Raw genomic sequence first — 20,318 nt, 5'->3', positions numbered from 1 at the left:
TTTCTGATTAAAGTCGACTTGTGCGATCTGTTAGCTCATCCAGGTAATGTGAGGAATCGTGCTCTAAACTCAAGATTAATTTCCCGAGTGGTCGAAGTGAAGAAGATTCTTCACCCACGTATAGTCAATGTATGTATGATTTATTACGACTGGTGGACTTTTTTAGCATCAATAGAATTTAATACAATTGAGAATTTCCAGCAGCAAAAGTGAAAATATTTTACTCAAAATATGTATTTAATTTTTTCCTTTTAAACCTTGTGTTATCATACATTGGTTTACAGGCCTTCGGGTCATCTTGACCCAAAGCTACAACACGTTAATAATTCAAAAGTAATTATAAAGTTATAAACAATTTTTAGAATGAAATACATGAAACCAAATAAAATAATACATCAATAATTCACATTTTCTAGTCAAAGTGCCAGTCAATATTTTAGATCTTCAAGTTTTGTTAAATTATTTTAAAGGGCATTAGGACTTAAAAAACGACATACAAAAACAAGAAAGTGATTTACTATAACAATAAGATTCATTCTTCATTCAACAACAATACATTTCAAAAATATTTAAAAAAGAGCATAATTCTGAATGACACAATATCGAATCATTTAAGTACATTTCAAAATCACTTAATCCTTGAGACATTTTTTTCAAAAGGATCAATACCAGGTAAAACACCTGAGTTTATTTCATTGTGATGAGGCTTGCTTGGCTAATATTTCGATGTACACAACATAAAACCTTACAATATTTAATTCATAAAATGTATTTTTGCTTTTTTTAAAAATTATAAATATTTAATGTGTCTGTTAATGGTCACATGTTTACAAGTTATTTTTGCAGTTTTTTTCTTGTTTGTAAAAAAAAGGTTTTATACTTCGAGTCTTTTTTGGTATCCTCGCTGTATGGAAAATAGTATCTAGTATAAAATATTTTCCTGAGTTTTGATTATCGAGTAGAAAATTATATTATCATAACAAACCTATTGCAGAGTCAGCAGTGTAATTTCAGTTAGTAAAAACATGTACAAACTTTTTAAATAAAAAAAAGATTTGCTTGATTAACCAATAATTCATATCTATGACCATTTTGCGAAAATTAAATGAAGCTTGTACATCTTTCATCTCATGGATTTCATTAATATATTTTTGCAAAGAAAATTTAAAAGAAAACTGTTGTATTGCGTTGAATGTGTAGAATAAAAATGGTTAAATATTTACATGAAAATGCCAGGGATTTAATTATGTAAATATAATATATATAATTAAAAATGTAATATAATTTCACCTATAATGCAAATTTTAATACATTCATAACCAAATTACACTAAAAAAAGTTAGTGATATGATCTGATCACGATAGAGGGGCAATGATGCAAGATATTTTGATATATGGATATATTTGTAGTATTGTCGAGTACTTGACTCTGGTGTTGCAGAATTTACAGACCACATGACTCTTGATAAAGTCGTAACTGCTTTCATTTGTTTTTAGACCAAAATATGTCCAAACATCAGCTTTAAAAGCTTCTGTAGTTGACTGTATCCTCTCATCCCCAGTCATTCAGCGGGATTTCATTATTAATTTAGCTGCAGGGGACGTAATGACAAGTTAAATGAACACAGTATGAAGATCTAAATTATAATTTGTTTTTAATTTTTAATGTTTGTTATAATTGTCTTTAAAATATGCTTTAAAATGAAGAGTTATTATATATAGTTATTATATACTTCTTATAGTTATTAGATATTATGGTATAATAGTTGGTATAATAGTAGTAATAATGGTTAAATATACTATGGTATAATAGTTTTTTTTGTTGTTTTTTTTAACCAAAATAACTATGGCAACAATATTTTGGATGTGAAGGTATTGTATATGAAAAAAAGAAAAAAATCAATAAAGTGCTGTTCAATTAAATTAAAAAGAAATAGATCAAATATGATACATTATTTTTCATTTTAGTGAATATAGAAAGAAATAACAACTGCAATGACAACTGAGTTACTTAATGCAATGGAACATGGGTAAAGAAAGACATTTAGTGAGGTCACAAAATAAGTCTGAAGACCCAAAATAGCCTCGGCCAGAGGCGTCTGAAGACAAACCGACAAGAAGCCGAGAAAAGATAAAGTCAGGTCTGCATTATTAATGTCGATTAATATCCGAGCAACATTTCCAGGAAATGAATGAGCAAAGAAACTTAATTTACAACGTCAAAAACTAATAAAACCGGCATTTTCTGGCGAAAAACCACAACATTTTTTACTTTCTTACAAGATTACCTGCAGATAGAGATTTACATTGTTAATGTGCGAGACGTTCAAGTCGAGTCGGGAACTCAGGAGTTTAAACAGTGATTAAACTCAACCGAGTTGTAAAGACGCGATGGTGGCTCTTAACGGTTTTAATGGTTGTAGCTAATGGTTGCATTATGGAGAATATTAAACCATATTGATCAGTTGAAGACGCTCGTGGACCCTCTCGCTCCTAGAGTTTTCGCGGCTGATAAGACTCGCAGCACCTGCAGTGAACGATGGACTTCTCTGAGCCGGTATTACCTTTAAATGAGACACATTTGTGATGAGCAGGAGGCAGAGGCCAGCAGAGCGATCCAGGGAAATGAAGTGCTCGAGGGCAGCGCCATTCTGGACGAGTTCATTACAATAAAAGCGCAGGAAAAAAAGAAAAGGAAAGAAGACTTCGACATTAGCTTAACCCGTCGCTGTCTGGCTCGCTTCATTGCTCATTAACGATTAAAAATGGATAAATTAACCATAATTCATTAATCGAATTTATCCAAAACAATTTACTTGTTTGTATTCTTTATATAAATCCATGATCATGACAATCCAAACGATTGATATATTAAAAAATAGACTACTTATGAAGCCATTTACTTTTTTCAACTTTAACAAACTCAAATCTAGTTACATTCTGCAACCTGCAACCTTTAGTTTCCACCAGCAGGGGGTTAAACTTCTGTGTTCTTTTGTCTAAATCAGATCAACAGGGGTCAACATTTAACCCTTGTGTTATCTCAGGGTCAAGTTGACCACGAACACATTTGTTTTTTGGCCTCCGGGTAACTTTGACCCTGAGATAACACAAGGGTTATATAGGATGATCCAAGACGTGGGCTTAGCAAAAAATCAGAAATTTACAGATTCTTTGGAATCTTAAAATCAGGATCTTTCTTTTTCCTTCATTGTGGTAATAAATTCATTTTCATCCACGTAAATAGTCAATTTTTTTGGTAGTTTATTGATTAATTAACAAGATTTATACCTAGTACAAAACAGTCAGTCTAAGTGCAAATCTCAGTATGGGATGACGTGGATATGCAAAATTAATTTAGCTTTTTTTTTAGAATTGGTTTAAGTTGATTTCAAACCAACTATACGTTTGAAAAGCTGGGGCCGCATAGCGTTACTTGGCAAGCCATATTTAGCTCCTGGGCCATGACACCTGTGATCTTAATCAATGGTTTCCAACCCAAGGCATTTGTTACCAGGCAGCGTAGAAAGAAATAATAATAATAATAATTGATATCATTTAACTTCTATTGATTCTTACTGTCTTAATGGTGATTTACTTAGAATTTTTTTTTTGGTATTTTCTCTGAAGTAACATTTGAGTCTTGACACTTGTTTCAATGAAGTTACAAAAAATAAACCCGTAAACTAGCGGATAAATGATTTGATATGAACATAGTTTCATGAATATAATGCCCACATTAAACCATGGATATTGTTTAAAGGATCATGAATATTGTTTAATTAAATTGAATGTTTTATTAATATTATTATTTTCATATTCATTCGTTTTTTATTAATTATATTTACTTTTATGCTGCCACCACAAAAACAAATCCAGTGTTGTATTTAGAACACCGGCAATAAAAAACATTTTCTGTGTCCACACATCATCTTTGAAAGCCGCTGGAGTTGACTGTATCCTCTTGTCCTCAGTAATTGTTGGGATCTTTGGTGATCTATTGCTCCTTAAGCGGTGGAGGACAATGGCTACTTTCATTAGTTTTGAAACCTAAATCTGTCCAAATATTAGCTTTACAAATTGACTGTATCCTCTCGTGCTCAGACAATGCCAGGTTTCAAAGGATTTCATTGTTCGTTCAGCTGCATTACTAGGGATGTAATGGTTGCTGCCATCTAGCGGCTTGAGGTTTAATTGCAACACAAACATGAACGTTGTCGATAGTTGCATGTTAATTAAAAATATATATATTTTTTTAATCCAATTTATTTATTTTGCACAAAAATTATTGATCTATAAAACATAAAAGAACTTCGATTCAAATAATTATACAAAAGGTTCCAGTATTGGGTTTTATACCGGCAATAAAAAAGTGTTTTTTTCTGATTCTGATTTTGAAACTGGGCCACGGTGCAAAAAAGTTTGAGGACCCCTGCTCAAAATATTTAGAAAAACAAAAAATCCTGTGTATTTGAGTAGCAAAAAAACATGTATATCATGAGATTCAACCATCCAATAAATCCATGTTTACTTCAAGATGTGACTAACCATCATTTTCTCTTTTTATTTTCAAAAAGAAAGCGTCAAGTAAGTTGTTAATAATAAAAAAAATACACCAATAATCACAATTAACGGCACTAGTTAAAACCTCTACCATCGATGCTAGTGAAGTCACGACCAATAAAACAGTGACAAGTGTTCGTGACCCAGTTGCCCTTAAACAAGACAGTTGAGAACATTCTAATCACATTCATAATTAAATGTATGCACGTGATGATGGCATTTTGAATTATGCATCATTTTGTATGTAAAGTGCAAACGTTGGAGGCAAATGTATTTTTATTTGTGGGCCAATTGAATCCAAGACGCCTCTGCAGAACTGGATCAGATGTAATCGAGTCTTCGGGGGTGAAGCATTCGTGTAATTCATGGGGAGAATATTAATGTTGACCCGATAGCGCCGTAAACAAAACAAGCAGAACGTGGTACGTTGTTGTATGGTAATACACTGATTTATTACCTGTGGGCTCGCTGTCTCGATGTAGCTTACTCGGAGGCTCGTCCGTATCCCACGGTGTGAGCTGGTTGATGGGCGTCTGACCCCATCGCACACCCGGAGCCAGCAGTAATCCCGGAGTCTGGCTATCGCCGGGAGAGAGGCCGGAGACCTGCGGCGGGAAAAGAAAACAAACATTAATTGAAACTCCGGGAGAGATCGACTCACATCGAGCAACAAAAACTGTGTAATTAATTTGACTTCCACACATCTGCGTACTTGTACACAGTACAAGGTTCAAGGTTCTTCATTTGCCATTCCTTCATATCCAGCAGTGAAAAAACATTCCTTGTGTGTGACTCTCAGAAACATAGTTATAGAAATAAGAGTAAGTACTTGGGTTAAAAAGTGTAGAAAAGGATATGACTAAAATGCCTGTATAGCTACATAATGTTATAAATATACATCACTATGAGTATGAGGACACAGTAAGTAAAATATAAGTATATTGCACATACATACAATTACAAAATGATTGCACATGCAACCCGTAAAACTTAAAAAAATCAGAGTTACAATACGTATGGCAATACAGAGGCAACGACACAATATATTGTGATACTGTAGTAAAAAGTATATATTTGTAGTATTGTCGAGTACTTGACTCAAGTGCTGCAGAATGTACAGACCACATGACTCCTGATGAAGTCGTAACTGTTTTATTTGTTTTGAAATTAAAATGTGTTTCAACATCATCTTTGAAAGTGGCTGCCAGCTGACTGTATCCTCTCGTACTCAGTAATTGCCATGCCCTTAAGGCTTTTATTGTTCCTATAGGTGCGAAGGAGCATGACTATTGACAAAGTCATACTTTCATTTGTTTTGAAACCTAAATATGTCCAAGGTTTCGCTTTAAAAATCAACTGTATCCTCTCGTGCTCAGTCAACACCACGTTTCAAAGGACTGCATTGTTCCTATAGCTGCCAGAAGTTTAATTGCTACACAAAAATGAACAAACACTGTGAATATTTGCAATTTAATAATAATATGTATGGTGTTAGAGAGGAAACGACAAGTTATATTGTGATACTGTAGAAACAATGATATATTTGTAGTAAGACCACATGACTCATAACTGCTTTCATTTGTTTTGAAATGAAAACGTGTCATCTTTGAAAGCCGCTGGAGTCGACTGTATCCTCTCGTCCTCAGTAATTGTTTGGATTTTGGGGTTCTTATTGTTACTTGAGCTGCAGAGGACCATGACTCTTGACAAAGTAGTACTTTTATTTGTTTTGAAACCTAAATAATCTCAAATATTAGCTTTAAAAAACGATTGTATCCTCTTGTGCTCAGTCAACGCCAACTTTCAAAGGATCTCACTCCTCCTTTAGCTGCAGAGGACAGAGCTGCCATCTAGCGGCCAGAAGTTTAATTTAAACACAAATATAAACAAACTCTGTGAATATTTGGTTGTTCATTTTAAATATATATATATATAACAAATAATTATCTTATTTTACACACACTTTATTGATGTATAAACCATAAGACAAAACTAATTATGATTTGAAAGTCCCTCCCCCCCAAAAAAATAAATAAATGTAAAGACATAAATACAAATTGATAAATTGCTGTAGAATCTAGTTACAACATCGGAAACCAAAATATTGCGATATACCAATTGTAAATACGAATCCTTTTCTTGCCCCACTGAGATTTTTACATCTTCATTTGAGCCATGAATTTAACATCGAGCTCAGTCAAGTGAGATAATGGAAATGCAGAAAAGAAGGCAAAATAAAATAAAAAAATCTCCACAGAAGGGATTTTAAAAAAGAGAGAGAAGAAGATCTTGAGGTGACAACGCTGCTCACCAACTAACAAGCTGCCTCGACACACTCATGCTCGGGCGGAGGAGGAAGAAAACGCTATCAGACGAGCACACACTGATGAAAACATTGGGTCAAACACCACTGGACCCCCTCAAACCCCCCCGAGCGAAAACTCCACTCTCCCACTCCGGTGTCTGGATGTTCCGTCCACAGCGTAGGTGTGAGCGTCCGATTCCTTGGCTTTGCCCTCGCGGGCCGGCCGAGTTAATAGAAAAGACCTGGTCACCGGGCCCCTCCTGCGCCCGCCCCGGGGGCTGATCCTTCCATCGCTCCCTGTAGCCTCGGATTCTATTATCCTCCCTGACCCGACGTCCACTCCGAGACGGGAGCACGACCGTGCATTACAATGGCGGCGTTGATTGAAGACGCCGCCTGACTGAAATGCTAACCGTGTTGCGGGCTAATGATAGCGGCCCTCGCACCTGGACTCGGGTTAATGAAAGACAAAGTGCGTCGCAAAACAAACACCATTCACAGAAAAGAAATAATACGAGGACAAACAACAGATGTGCAACAAAAAATGGACAGTGTTTATATCAGGGGTCCTTAGGAGTCACATTGTATATGTAATTTGACCGTTATAAGGGGCCATCAAGCCCCCAAAGATAATAAATAATATAAAATGATGTATTTTATTGGAATAATCTGAAGAAAAGCATATTTATTATATATTTTTTTAATTGAAATTAAAATACAAGGATACACAATTGTGTATTATGATGCCTAGGGCACGACAAATACTGAGGACGAGAGGATACAGTCAACTCCAGCCGTTTTCAAAGATGATGTTTGGACATGTTTTCATTACAAAACAAATGTATATTATGATGCCAAGGGCACGACAATTACTGAGGACGAGAGGATACAGTCAACTCCAGCCGCTCTCAAATATGATGTTTGGACACGTTTTCATTTCAAAATAAATGTGTTTTATAATGCCAAGGGCATGATAATTACTGAGGACGAGAGGATACAGTTGACTTCAGCCACTTTCAAAGATGACGTTTGGACATGTTTTCATTACAAAACAAATGTGTATTATGATGCCAAGGACACGACAGTCACTGAGGACGAGAGGATACAATCGACTCCAGCCGCTTTCAAAGATGATGTTTGGACACGTTTTCATTTTAAAAACAAATGTGTATTAGGATGCCATTTAAAATGTGACATGAAACAACAATAATATATAATAATATATATAAGGGTCTTTAAGAAACTGAAGAGGTGATACAATTTCAAGAAACATTTCTACATGGTCATATAATACTGACAGAATGTTACTACGAGTGTCTTACTAATCGTCAAAACATAACCCCAAAATAATACTGTTAGAATGTTTTTATTTACAACTGAAAAAAGTCCACGACTAATAATATTGACAAAATGTAACCAACATTTATTACAGTTAAATATATGTTTCCACAAAATAATGTTGGCAGGCCGTTACTAAGAGTCTAATAAAATTTACAAAAATGTACCCTCAAAAAATACTTAAACGTAAATAACAGACGACGACAATTGACGAATGTTTTGCCCTAAAATATTGACAGAAACTAATCAAGGGATTTAATTTGACCCCAAAATAATATTTACAGAATTTAACGCTTACATTTTCCACTAAGAATAAAACAAATACAAGAATACCTTTAAAAATAAAAGTAACAAATGAGAAAAAAAGGCATTAAACTTCCATCATAAACGTTCTACATGTTTAGTTGTATAGTTTTATCGTGACCTCATGTATGTTGCCCAAGTCGGATTTAGATGCAAACATAGTTCAAAACATATAGATAAACGAAAACATGCAGACAAAGTCACGCTCAAACGCACACAAAGACTCACACAAACGCACACAAAGACTCACACAAATGCACTAAGACAGATCTACACACGGGCTCATGCGAGCAGACCAAACGCACAAAGACAGTTCGGCGAGCCCCGAAAAATAAGATGGATGACGCACCAGAGAACGCACGAGTAGAGAAGGACGCCGTCAAATACGTTTGGCTGCACAAACAAAGGTAGACAACACCGAGGATGACGCACTATATATATAATATTTGTGAAAGTATAAACTCTTTTATATTATAAGTGAAATAAAATCAAACAAAAACAAGATGGAAAAAAAATGGCTTTATAAAACTGCAATTATCGCATTGACATTACATGACATTATAAATATATGAGATCAGTTTTATGTTTTATTGCAAAATAAAGGACACAAAGAAAAATGAATCAAGTTAAATAGCCTTGACCTTAATTTAACGTAACATTTGTTTATCAATGTAATAAAAAGCTCCGTTGAAGGACATAAAATCGCACATAATTAAGGGAAAAGAAGTATAAAAAATATCATAAATGAAAATCTTGAGCCAATTATTTTTAGAAATGTTTTTTTTTTTAATTGAGAAACAGCAGGGTTGGTAATTAACCGTTTCATCTCATCTCTATATCATCATTTTTTTTTATTTAGTCCGATCATGTGGGCCACATATGTGAAGGCAAAGGACCATGTGCGGCCCACGGGCCTTACTTATCATTTGCAGAATAATAGCTTGTTTTTCACAGGCTGATCTAACTTTATTTCTTTTTTAGGTTAAGGATATAAAAAAATAGACTACAACATGGATGCAAATAAATTATGTTTATTAAAACACAGAAATTATAAGTTAATTGAAAATAAATTGCATGGTTAAAAACTTATATAAGCTTCTTGCTCGTACGTATGTTTTTGTAGTTTCCGATCAAAGCCCTTTGACCTCTTTTTCGTTCACGTGTTCTCGCTCTGGAGTGTCGAGAACTCGTCTGTTTTGTGTAACGCTGAATTTGTTTCGAGCCCTTCATGATGTTATGTTACACACTAGACAAAAATAAACGATCACACATTCCTATAATAGTAGGGAGGGATTGAAAAAGGTTTTAAAAGAATGAAATAAAACATTGCATTTTTCTTTTGACTCTATTACAATGAAATGTCTTATTATGAAGAGATATTTGGAATAATTATTGTTCTATTTCAAGGGTTATGCTACACACTAAACTACGACTTATTTTTAACGATAGTTAGGGAGTTTAGTTTTAAAAGAACTAAATCAAATATTTATTTTTACTTCATTATATATCTTAGTATCAAGGAATATAATCACTTTTTGTATCATATTTAATTTATATGCTGTGTTTTCAGTTTTATATTGACCTATAAAGTATATACTTTATTGAGTATTGTTTTGATTGTTTAAGCGCCTTGTGACCCTGGTCTGGAAAAGCGCTTACTTACTTATTTAAACACTTTGATGACATTATATTGTCAAGGGAGTAATTGTAAACTCATTTGTTGTGTAGTTGTGCCACAAAAAAACGCCGTACTTGTCGTCTAGTTGTGTGTCAGTGGAGAACGCTGACAGGGATTAAAGCAGAAGTGTAGAACACAACAAAAATAGGGAGACTTTAGATGCACTGTCAGGGTTTTTTTTTGGTGTGAGTGTGTCCAGCTCAACCTGTCCACTTCAGACAAGAGAAAACTGAAACGGTTCACCCGGAGAACTGCCCCGGGGCTCCCAAGATTCAGAGAGGCCTGATGTGAACCCTGTTCAAGGTGAGAAGTTGAATTCTATATTTGATTTAATGACTACCTTCGCCACCCTGCCTCCCCCAAAAACCCCCCTCACCTCCGCCTCACCCGCCTTCCTATATACCAGGCGAACGCTCATTAACTCTCGACATCCACTCCCGAGCTCCGGTCGTTTCCCCGCACTTGTGCCCGGCAATATTCTCTCATTAATACTCCCACATATTTACTCCAAACAAACACCCGGAAACGCCGGACACGAATCCGCGATCCACCCGTCGAGGTAATCGTAAAAGAAATGGTCTTAGTCAGCGTCGTCTCCGTGACAGCGCGTCACCGCGGCTGAGGAACAATCCTGACAATTCTGAAAATGATCAAGGTTGGAGAGGAAATAGACGTTGACACATTCCCACAGGGAACGACACACACACACACACACACACAGGTTACAAATATGACGCACACACACACACACGAGCCCGGAGATATCAGACGGAATGTTTATTAAGATGGCAGACTCGCCGCGGGCAGGGAAGACAGGGAAGGTAGCGCAGGTTCCAGGACAGCGACTGCCATTTTCTCTCAGTGTTATTTGCTCGCCTTACACCCAGTCTCCTCCTCCCAGGCCGCCCATTATCACCAGACAGCAGATGGTTCCCTCCGACTGGACGGACACCACGGCGGGGAGGGAAGGTGGGGAGCCAGATAAATAATTTTTGACTTGTGCCAAGCTATTTTGTGTTTGTTGTGGAGCTGGCTAGGGGGATTTATTCTTGTACGGCAGGTTGCACACACAATGTTGCAGTGGAACGATCACATGGTGGTGTGGAATGTGGCGATTTCACATTGGGAAAAAAAAAAAAAAACCCAAGGGCACATGAATCCGTGAACATTCGGTGGAACTTCTGGAGCTTTTGGGGATCACAAAGAGAGCATCAACCATCAGCAGACATGATCTAGATAAACACCAACTAGCAAACACATGCTGGCGAGAATAAATAAACAAAATATTTTAATAGTGTAGAGATAGAAAATGAGGATGCTAGCGACAGACTGGGAGTCATGGGTGGGCGATTTAATTTCCGTAGGGGTATAACTGCACACTGTGACTGCAGTGGGTGGGGCAAACAGAAAGAAAGGGAAAAAGTTTTTGTCGTTATAATTCCGAGCTTTTACTTACAATATAATGAGTAGATGATTGTGCTATAGAAGCAATCGTAAGGTACAAAAAAATAACTGAATTGTGATCATTGGTAGTAAAGATTACCATCTGGATCCATCGATTTTTTTTTTTAAAAGTAGTTAAGGTGCTTATCTTAAGAAAGAGAAAGAAATTATCATCTGGATCTGAATATTTTTTAAAGGATTTGTCTACACACTGTAGGGGCAAACATAAAGAAAAATAATTACAAGTATTTATTTATGAAAAAATAGATACATTTATTTTGCTATAAAAGGATCAATTTTGTATTAAATAAGTGTTGAATGACATTAAACCTTAAGGTACAAATGTAAAATATATATATATAATTAGGATTGTAAGTGATAAAGATTACCATCTGGATCCACAGATTTTTTTGAAGGATTTGTCAAAGTGGTGAGCAAGAGCCACACCTTAAAATTCCAATTTCCTGCACTTTTTATAACCAATATATTGTGTAGATTCTTATCATCTTAGTTGTGATATAAAATCATCCCTTTTGTTTTAATAAAGCTTTTAATTAGAGTAAATCTTAAGATACAAATAATAAATAATTTAAATAAAAAAGATCATCTGGATCCACATATCGTTTGGAGGATTTTTCAAAGTTTACAAACTGCACACTTTGACTGCTCTGAGGCGCAAGAGAAAAAGTATTTTGAGTAGAATAAAAGATGTATAGAGTAAATCTTAGTGCTTAAAAAATAATAAGGATTGTAGGTGTTAAAGATTACCATCTGGATCCACATCTCTTTTGAAGGATTGGTCGATGTGTTAAAGAGCTACCGCTTAAGCTTTGTAAAATTCTATTTTCATTCACTATGTGTTGCTTAGAACTTTATATAATAATTGAGAAACAATATTATTGTTATTATTTCCACACGTAATTGACAAATTTGTATTTATACTTTGTTATATGAGATTTTGCAGATAAAAAAAAAGATGGATTCACTCTTTCAAGTCATACTTGGTCAGTAAAAGGAGGGCCGGGAAATATAATCAGGATATACTGCAGGCTGAAGGTTTAAATCCCAAGACATAGAAGAATAGCAACATCATCATCATCCTCTCATCTTCGCTTCATAAAGGTGCATTTACTTCTCCTCGTTCTCCCTTCAGCATTTCCCATCAGAGGTTGCTACAGCAAATTAACTTCTTTGTCTCCAGGAAAAGGCCAACCGAGGAACCAGAAGACGAGCCAATTAATAAAGCCTGTGCTCGTGGGACCGTCCGTGGAAATAATGCCTTCATTGAACCGGTCCATGGTGCGAAGAAGGTCGGGATCCCTGCGATCATGCAACATGGCGAGTCTCACTAGAATCATATAAAGCCTCAGATCCACTCGAGCCTAATCTCGTATGTCACTGATCACCCTCGACAGTTGTGCCCACATGTTTCACCCTTTCTGCACCTCCTTTATTGTTCCTCTCTTTCCCTTTAAGAAACTTCCGCAGTAATGGAGACGTAGATTAGTTTTTCGCACTTAGCTTTTGTTGTCCAGATATTTTTCGTTGTGTAAAATAAAACATTCAACAAGCAAGGAAAATATATTTTTCATGATTCGCAGCACGCACCGGAACTTGCCTGGCAAAGCCTTTTCATGCACGCCATCTTGCACGCACACAGTTTATCCACAAAATAATACTGACAGAATGTTCCCAACAGTCTCTTACAATTGATAAAATGCAACCCCAAAATAATACTGAAAAAAATGTAACCAAGTGTCTGATAAAATTGACAAGAACCCTGAAAAAAAGGTTCCCTCAAAATAATTTCTGGCAGACTGTAAATAAAAGTCTATAAAAAATTGACAAAAATGTCCTTAAAGAATGTAACTAAGAGTCTATAGTTCAAGAGTAAGAGTATCGTCAAGATTTGTCCCCAAATAATTCTGGAAAAACTGCAACTAAGAGGTTGTTACAGTTGAAGAAAAAGGTTCCCCCAAATAATTACTGGCAGACTGTAAATAAGAGTCCAGAAGGTAGCTAAGAGTTTATAACAATTAAAAAAAAATGAATTGCCAGAATAATACTTACAGAAGGTAGCTAAGTGTTTATAACAATTCATAAAAATGTAACCCCAAAATAATACTTACAGAACGTAGCTAAGAGTTTATAACAATTAATAAAAATATATCCCCAAATAATACTTACAGAAGGTAGCTAAGAGTCTATAACAATAAATAAAAATGTAACCCCAAAATAATACTTTCAGAATGTTCCTAAGAGGCTCTTACAATTGACAAAATGTAACCCCAAAATAACACTTACAGAAGGTAACTAAGACTTGACGAAATTTCATCTCAAATAATCTTGAAAGAAAGTTACAGTTATTACGATTGACAAAACGTTTGCCCAAAAAATCCTTCTGACAGAACATAGCTAAGGATTAAGGTTAACGTTCGCAAACATTTTTCAACAAAGTAATTCAGACAGGATGTTACCAAGAATCTGTTACCATTGACACATTAGTTCCCCCCAAATAATACTGACAGAATAATACTAAGATAAAACATGTATTGACAAAAATAATACTAATAGAACATAAACTACAAGTCCATAACAAAACAACAGTTTTCCCCAAAATGAATAATGACAAGTACCAAGGGCGTGTTCACAATTCACAAATATGATGCCCCAAATCAGTACTAACAAAAGAGTCCATTAAAACTGAAAAAGTTTTGCCCTCCAAAATGCTGACTAAAATATGACCCCCCAAAAAAACCTACAGAAAGTATCTGGGCCTACTTCAATGGACAAATACAAGTTACAGTAGCTCTGAAATAGAAACTGAGCAATTAATTGTTTTTATTTTAGAAACATGATCAAAGTTATTTGATTATTCAATCGTTTTAAACATTATTATTGTTTTCATATTATAATTTGATCATTATTTGAACCCAATGATAATAAACTATTTTTTTAAGTGGATTTAGTAAACAATCATTGAATTGTTACTCGTCCGGATTGATTTTATAGTCGTCGTTATGTTAGCGTTAGCTTTCAAAGCTAACAACAGCAGCTGGAAAGAGAGTTGGCCCGCAGATCAACCTCCTTCTCCTGGACGCGGCGAAAGCTCGGACATCTGCCTCGGCGTCCACCATCTTGCACCAACAGGCGACATCGCTCTGGCCGACAGAACCCGCCGCCACTGGACGCCATCTGTCCGCGGACAACACAGTCCAACTGTTGTGGCGATTTCCACAACTCTTTGGTTGTTGTTTTTTTTTTTTCGAGTCGCCAGACAAACAGAAAGTGTTTGCTCACGGATTCGTGTTTGCCTTTGGAATATTTTTCCCGAGCCAAAGCCAGCGCTTGTTGGAAGCGGCTGCACGGGTTCAAATCCTATAATAACACAGAGCGGGACAAAGCTTGTACTGAGGACCGGCAGCGGCGTGGACGATTCTGTTTTAAGCTCCGGCTCTCGGGCACATGCCGGCGGTATAGGACCGGCACCGGCATGTTCCGAGAAATTATTTCACCGCTCGACACGGAAAAAAAATAAAAAGCGCTGGAGCTGAAAGAGCGACATGTTTGTCCATAGATGGGTAAACAACATTACAAATACTGATCAAAACCATCATCTTTGAGATATTTAATAACAGGTCGGAACCGGAGAAAAAAGGTGCGGAGAAAGAGAAAATATTCCCTGTTTTTCGTGGCGAAAGGAATGAAAAGGAAAGCGGATTGAAGGGAGAGCGAGTGCACTATAAAGGGGGAACACACACACACACTGTGTGTGGGTCAGTGACAATGCCACAGCGAAAGCTAATCTTGTGAAATGTCATTAGCGCCACTGGCAGACACAACGAGATAGCAAAACACGTAAAGTGCACGCGGCTGTTACACGGCTTGATTATGTTCCACCTTTTAAGGGTTCCGTGTTCCCGAGCTCTTTATGGAGCGGATTGGAAATGAAAGAGCAGACGGATGACGCGAGCGAGAGGCGGAGAGACATGTAGTGCTTTCAATGGTTGTTGATTGAATGCATTATGTTTAAAACACATGTATATGCATATATATATATATTACCTCCATTAAGATCAAGGGTCGACAATAACATTTTAAAAGGGGTCACAGACTGTATATGGAATAAACATAAAAAAATACTAAAGAAAATTCATTTTTTTATCTAACAGTAAGAAATGTACTCACGGTTCAAAGTGAGAATAAATCAAACATAAAATACTCGAGAAATAAAGTAAAATAAAAGAATTATAATAAAAAAAAGAAAAGAAAACATTATTACAGTAGGACAATAACCAGTAGTAGTACAACACAGTACACAAGTGGAGCGAGGGGAGTTAAAATACTAATAAAAACATTAAATGATTTGTTATATAATATGACAGCAGTTGGAGCATAAGGAGTAACTTACTTATTATTATTTTGTATACATTTTATTTTGAAATTAACAACAGAAAAGTTGATATATTTATATAATACATATTTTATATTTTATAAGTACTAACAGGACACACTTTACTATGAAATATTAATACATTTTGTCACGAAAACCATATAATTTAAAGGAAAATACAAGGAGAATAAATAGTTTTATTTTACATTACTCTGAATTCATGAGGGCCGCATACACAGGCAAAGGACCACATGTGGCCCCCGGGCCGCACATGTCCAGTTACTAACTAGTAATAGGTATTACGTAGTGAAGCTTTCGACTTAATAATAAAAGTATCGCAAGTCTGTCTAAATTATTGTTCAAAGATTTAAATTATCAGCATCAGACAGAAAACACATTTAGGGAATAAATATGGATATATATATTTTTAAACTAAGGGAAAGTACCTTAGTACAACATCTGCTTATACTTGGTACGAATACTATACATTCCTCACCGAAAATTGTAATGTAAAAATTAATTTTCAAACAAAAACAAAGAATATAAAGAGCATTCATTTTATAATTTTCTCCGAGTTCATGGGGGCCCTATTAGGGTACTATTATTGTGTACTATTTAGAGGTTCACGTGTTGGGCTGGACCCCGGATTCAGGGTGAGTTACTAAGATTGTATGTACAATGTTCGAGGAAGGCTTAAATCAGATATTGTGTGTTTCATGTGTCGGAGAATAAAACTGCTACTATAAGAGACTCTGCCACATTCGTAGTGTTTAAAATTAAACTTAAATGTCGGCAGATAAACTATACGTGACCACCAACGTTCTTAAACTTCTGAGAGAATTAGTTTATGGATAATTCTTGTTCTTGTCGTTGTTGTTGATATAAACCGGCGTCTTTTCTTTCTTTTCACTACTGCTAGCCGTTTTCTAAATCTAGCGTGTTAATATGCATTGTCCTTTAAAATAAATAATATGAATAAGCACTTGAATAGAAAAAAAGCCAGATGAACTGAACTGAAATAATTGAAAAAAAAAAAAGGTCATGAATCTACTGTTGCCTTAACGTTTTGCAACTGGATTATGAATTTAAAATTTAAATAGATTTAGTTTCCAGAATTTAGGCATGTATTTATGTTGTCTTTGACTTCATTTTGTATATATTTTGAAGCACAGCAAGATGAAAAAAGATGATAAATCTTCCTGTTATAGATGTCAATAGAAATGAAAATAATAATAATAGCGCAGAAATAGAAATGATTATTCAAACACAAAAGTATAATAATGTAGAAAGTGATTTTTTTTAACTATAATATAAGAAACACAAGGTAATCCTTCACAAATATATTCCTATTTTAAGGGTTAACTTTATTAGAAAATCCAACATCGCTGAGATCAAGACAATATCTTGTTGAAAACAGAGTAGAAACAAGTGTGTATTCAAACATTTGTAACATTAAAAACATAAACACATTTTTTAAATAGGTATAATGATGTAATTTTAAATGTAAATGTTTGATAGTTCAAAATAAAATTACTTAAGTTACCTCTTCCCAAAATAATGCATGTTTACGGCAGCAGATTTAAGACCTAAAGCAGATTGTTGCCTTTAAAGTAGAAGCTATTCAAAGAAAATACAAACTTATAATGAATATTTTTATTTAATTTCAAGTCCTTCACGTGACTATCTTTTAATACAATAGATAATTCAAGTTTTTCTTATTTTACCGAAAAATGTGTTTGTTTTCCTTCATTGTATGTATTTAATGCATCTCAAAATTAACCTGCGATCTCTCTTGAGACACACATTTGATTATTATTTATAAAAAAAATAGCTTTGACAAACACTTTTTATTTTTTCATTTATCGGGGATGGAAAGATACAGCGAACATGGCAGCGACGTCCATGTCGACGACACGTGTAAAGGAGCAGTCCATCACACAATAAATCGAACAAAATATTCCTTGATTTAACCCTGAATTAAATCCAACCGAGCATCTCCTTAAACTGTAGCTCGACAAACGTCTCATTTAGCTTTCAGCGATATTCACTTACGGTACAGTAGCAACTCTTTCCCCCGACAACGCTCTGACAACTAAATGTGAAGTGAATTGGTTCTGGGCTTCCATCATAATGGCGCTGCTGGCTGGCGCTGAATCGATGGCGCGGCTGTGTCCAATCTATTAGACTGGAACATCGCGGAGAATCTTACAAATGCAGAAGGAGACCAGAGCGCCATTTTTTTTTCTTCTTTTTGTGTGTGTTTTGGTTTTGGCAGCCATTTTAAAAAGATGCTGTACATGGGTGGGACCACCGACGTCGGGAATGTGTTCAGTGTTCGGAGCTGGAATGGCGGAAAGACGAGACTCTTTCGTTGCCAAGATTCGGGCGAAGGCTGATGGTGAAATCTGACCCGTTTATTTATTCCATCTGAACGCTTGTTGTCGACGGGAATCGAGGATCAAATAATGGATTTAACAAGTGAAACCGTCTTTTCGGAAGAAGCCGCCGACGTCTTTCTGCTGTAGTCAGAGACGCGGAAACAAACATGGACGATCAAGGGAGTCGCTGCTATTACTATGTTCCGTTTGGTCGGTCACAAAACAATTCATTTAAATTTGAATACAACTTTATTAGTCCCCAGGTGACAAGCGACAATATCCTGCATGATTTTAAGAACCACTTAAGACAGAATTTAAATATTGATACGAAATTAAAAATGAGGTAATTAACAGTTACTATTAAGAGCATGATGTTGGGTTATGAATTTAAATATTAAAAGTATTTTTAGCCATGTATATATTTCAGTTCGCCTTTTTTCATAGCGGAGCAAGAAGAAAGATGATGAATCTGCCTGTAATAGATGACAATAGAAATATTCATAATAATAAAAGTATGAAATATGCTTATTATGGTCGACATAAGCCGTGAAAAGCCATATAGCTTATTTTTTTGTAAACAAAAAAGTAGAATATATGACAATGTGAGTAACTATCACTTGTTTTTACTATAGTACAAGAAACACAAGGCTTTCCTCGACGAATATATTCTTATTTTAAGGGTTAACTTTTAATCAAATAAGGATATGACTTGGAACGGAAAGCATTAGTGTTTAACCTTAAATAATCATAATTTTAGAAAATTGTTAAGAAAATCCAACATTGCTGGGATCAAGACGATATCATGCTGAAAATAAAAATAGGGAAATTGCATACATTGTGGACATTTGTGACATTATAAAAACATGAAATATATATATAGTGAAATGTTCTTTTAAATGATTGAATCTTGATGATGATTTATTTTTATGTATGGTTCACAGATCAGACTGAAATAAGGAAATCCCTTCATTAATAAAGAGGTTCAAACATTGTTTATTCAATTGTTCGTGTTTTGCTTGAGGTACTTTTACTGTGTAGTAACTAGAAAAAGAGAAAGTATGTCCTCTTTACTCTTGTGTTATCTCAGGGTCAAGGTTACCCGTAGGCCAGAAAATAAATGTGTTTTTGGTATCCCTTGTGTTTTCACTGGGTCGATGTGACCAACCTTTGTGGCTTTGGGTCACCTTGACCCAGAGATAATACGAGGTTAAAAGTACTTCCTCTGGTCAATCTTAAAAAATGTTTTAGTTTCAGTATTGGTGATGGATTTTAATTACGTGCTGGTATGTTTTATTTTCCATAAAAACATAAGGTTTTTGTCTGCGTTTGTCTGTCGGAAAAATGTTTTTTAATACTTAACAGTGGTGTCCCTTGGGTCGTAAAAAGTAATAAAAATTAAATCAAATCTTCATGACACAGAGCAAACAAATCAATTAAACAAGATACTTTATGTCTGACTTTGCTTTTCAGTCATGAAGATTTGAAGCACATTTATAAGGACATGATGTTAAAATATTGTTTTCATTTATCTATCCCTCAATATAAATAGTTTGAATTGAATTGTTTAATTCTATGCCGTGTTTTTATAAAGAATTTTTTTTTTGTTTTTTTTTCTTAGCTTAGTTAGCTCACTTGACATTAAGAATTAATTTTGGCAAGTTTTTGTTTCGGGTTTAAATTTGTGTGGTTTGTAAGACACTTTGGATAAAACGTGTACGAAACCTAAGTTATCCCATATTTAACGAGTAATAATACTAAGAATAATATAAAAGGATCGTATTTCCTTTTATAATGTAACTTGTTTATTCCATTTGAAGTCTTTTTAAAAATGTATTTATTTTTTGTAAGTTGTTAGTTTCTAACTTGTATTGGTGATTAACAATTTCAATTGTGAAAAGACTTTCTAAACACCCAATA

General features: G+C 35.0%; 1 protein-coding gene across 2 annotated transcripts in view; it reads right to left on the bottom strand.

Moving 5' to 3' along the window:
• Positions 1–20,318, bottom strand: part of klhl29 (kelch-like family member 29) — a 379,680-nt gene that overhangs the window by 185,078 nt on the left and 174,284 nt on the right. For both annotated transcript variants that reach the window (XM_087813067.1, XM_087813068.1), the window contains exon 4: positions 5,021–5,168. In XM_087813067.1, the coding sequence (XP_087669193.1) occupies positions 5,021–5,168 (148 nt within the window). The remainder of the gene's footprint in view (positions 1–5,020; positions 5,169–20,318) is intronic.

This window comes from Callionymus lyra, chromosome 17 (assembly GCF_982586985.1).
Source record: "Callionymus lyra chromosome 17, fCalLyr1.hap1.1, whole genome shotgun sequence".
In the NCBI taxonomy this organism is placed as follows: Eukaryota; Metazoa; Chordata; class Actinopteri; order Syngnathiformes; family Callionymidae; genus Callionymus; species Callionymus lyra.
The sequence above is the reverse complement of the archived record's forward strand: the minus strand, read 5'-3'. Positions and strand labels throughout refer to the sequence as shown.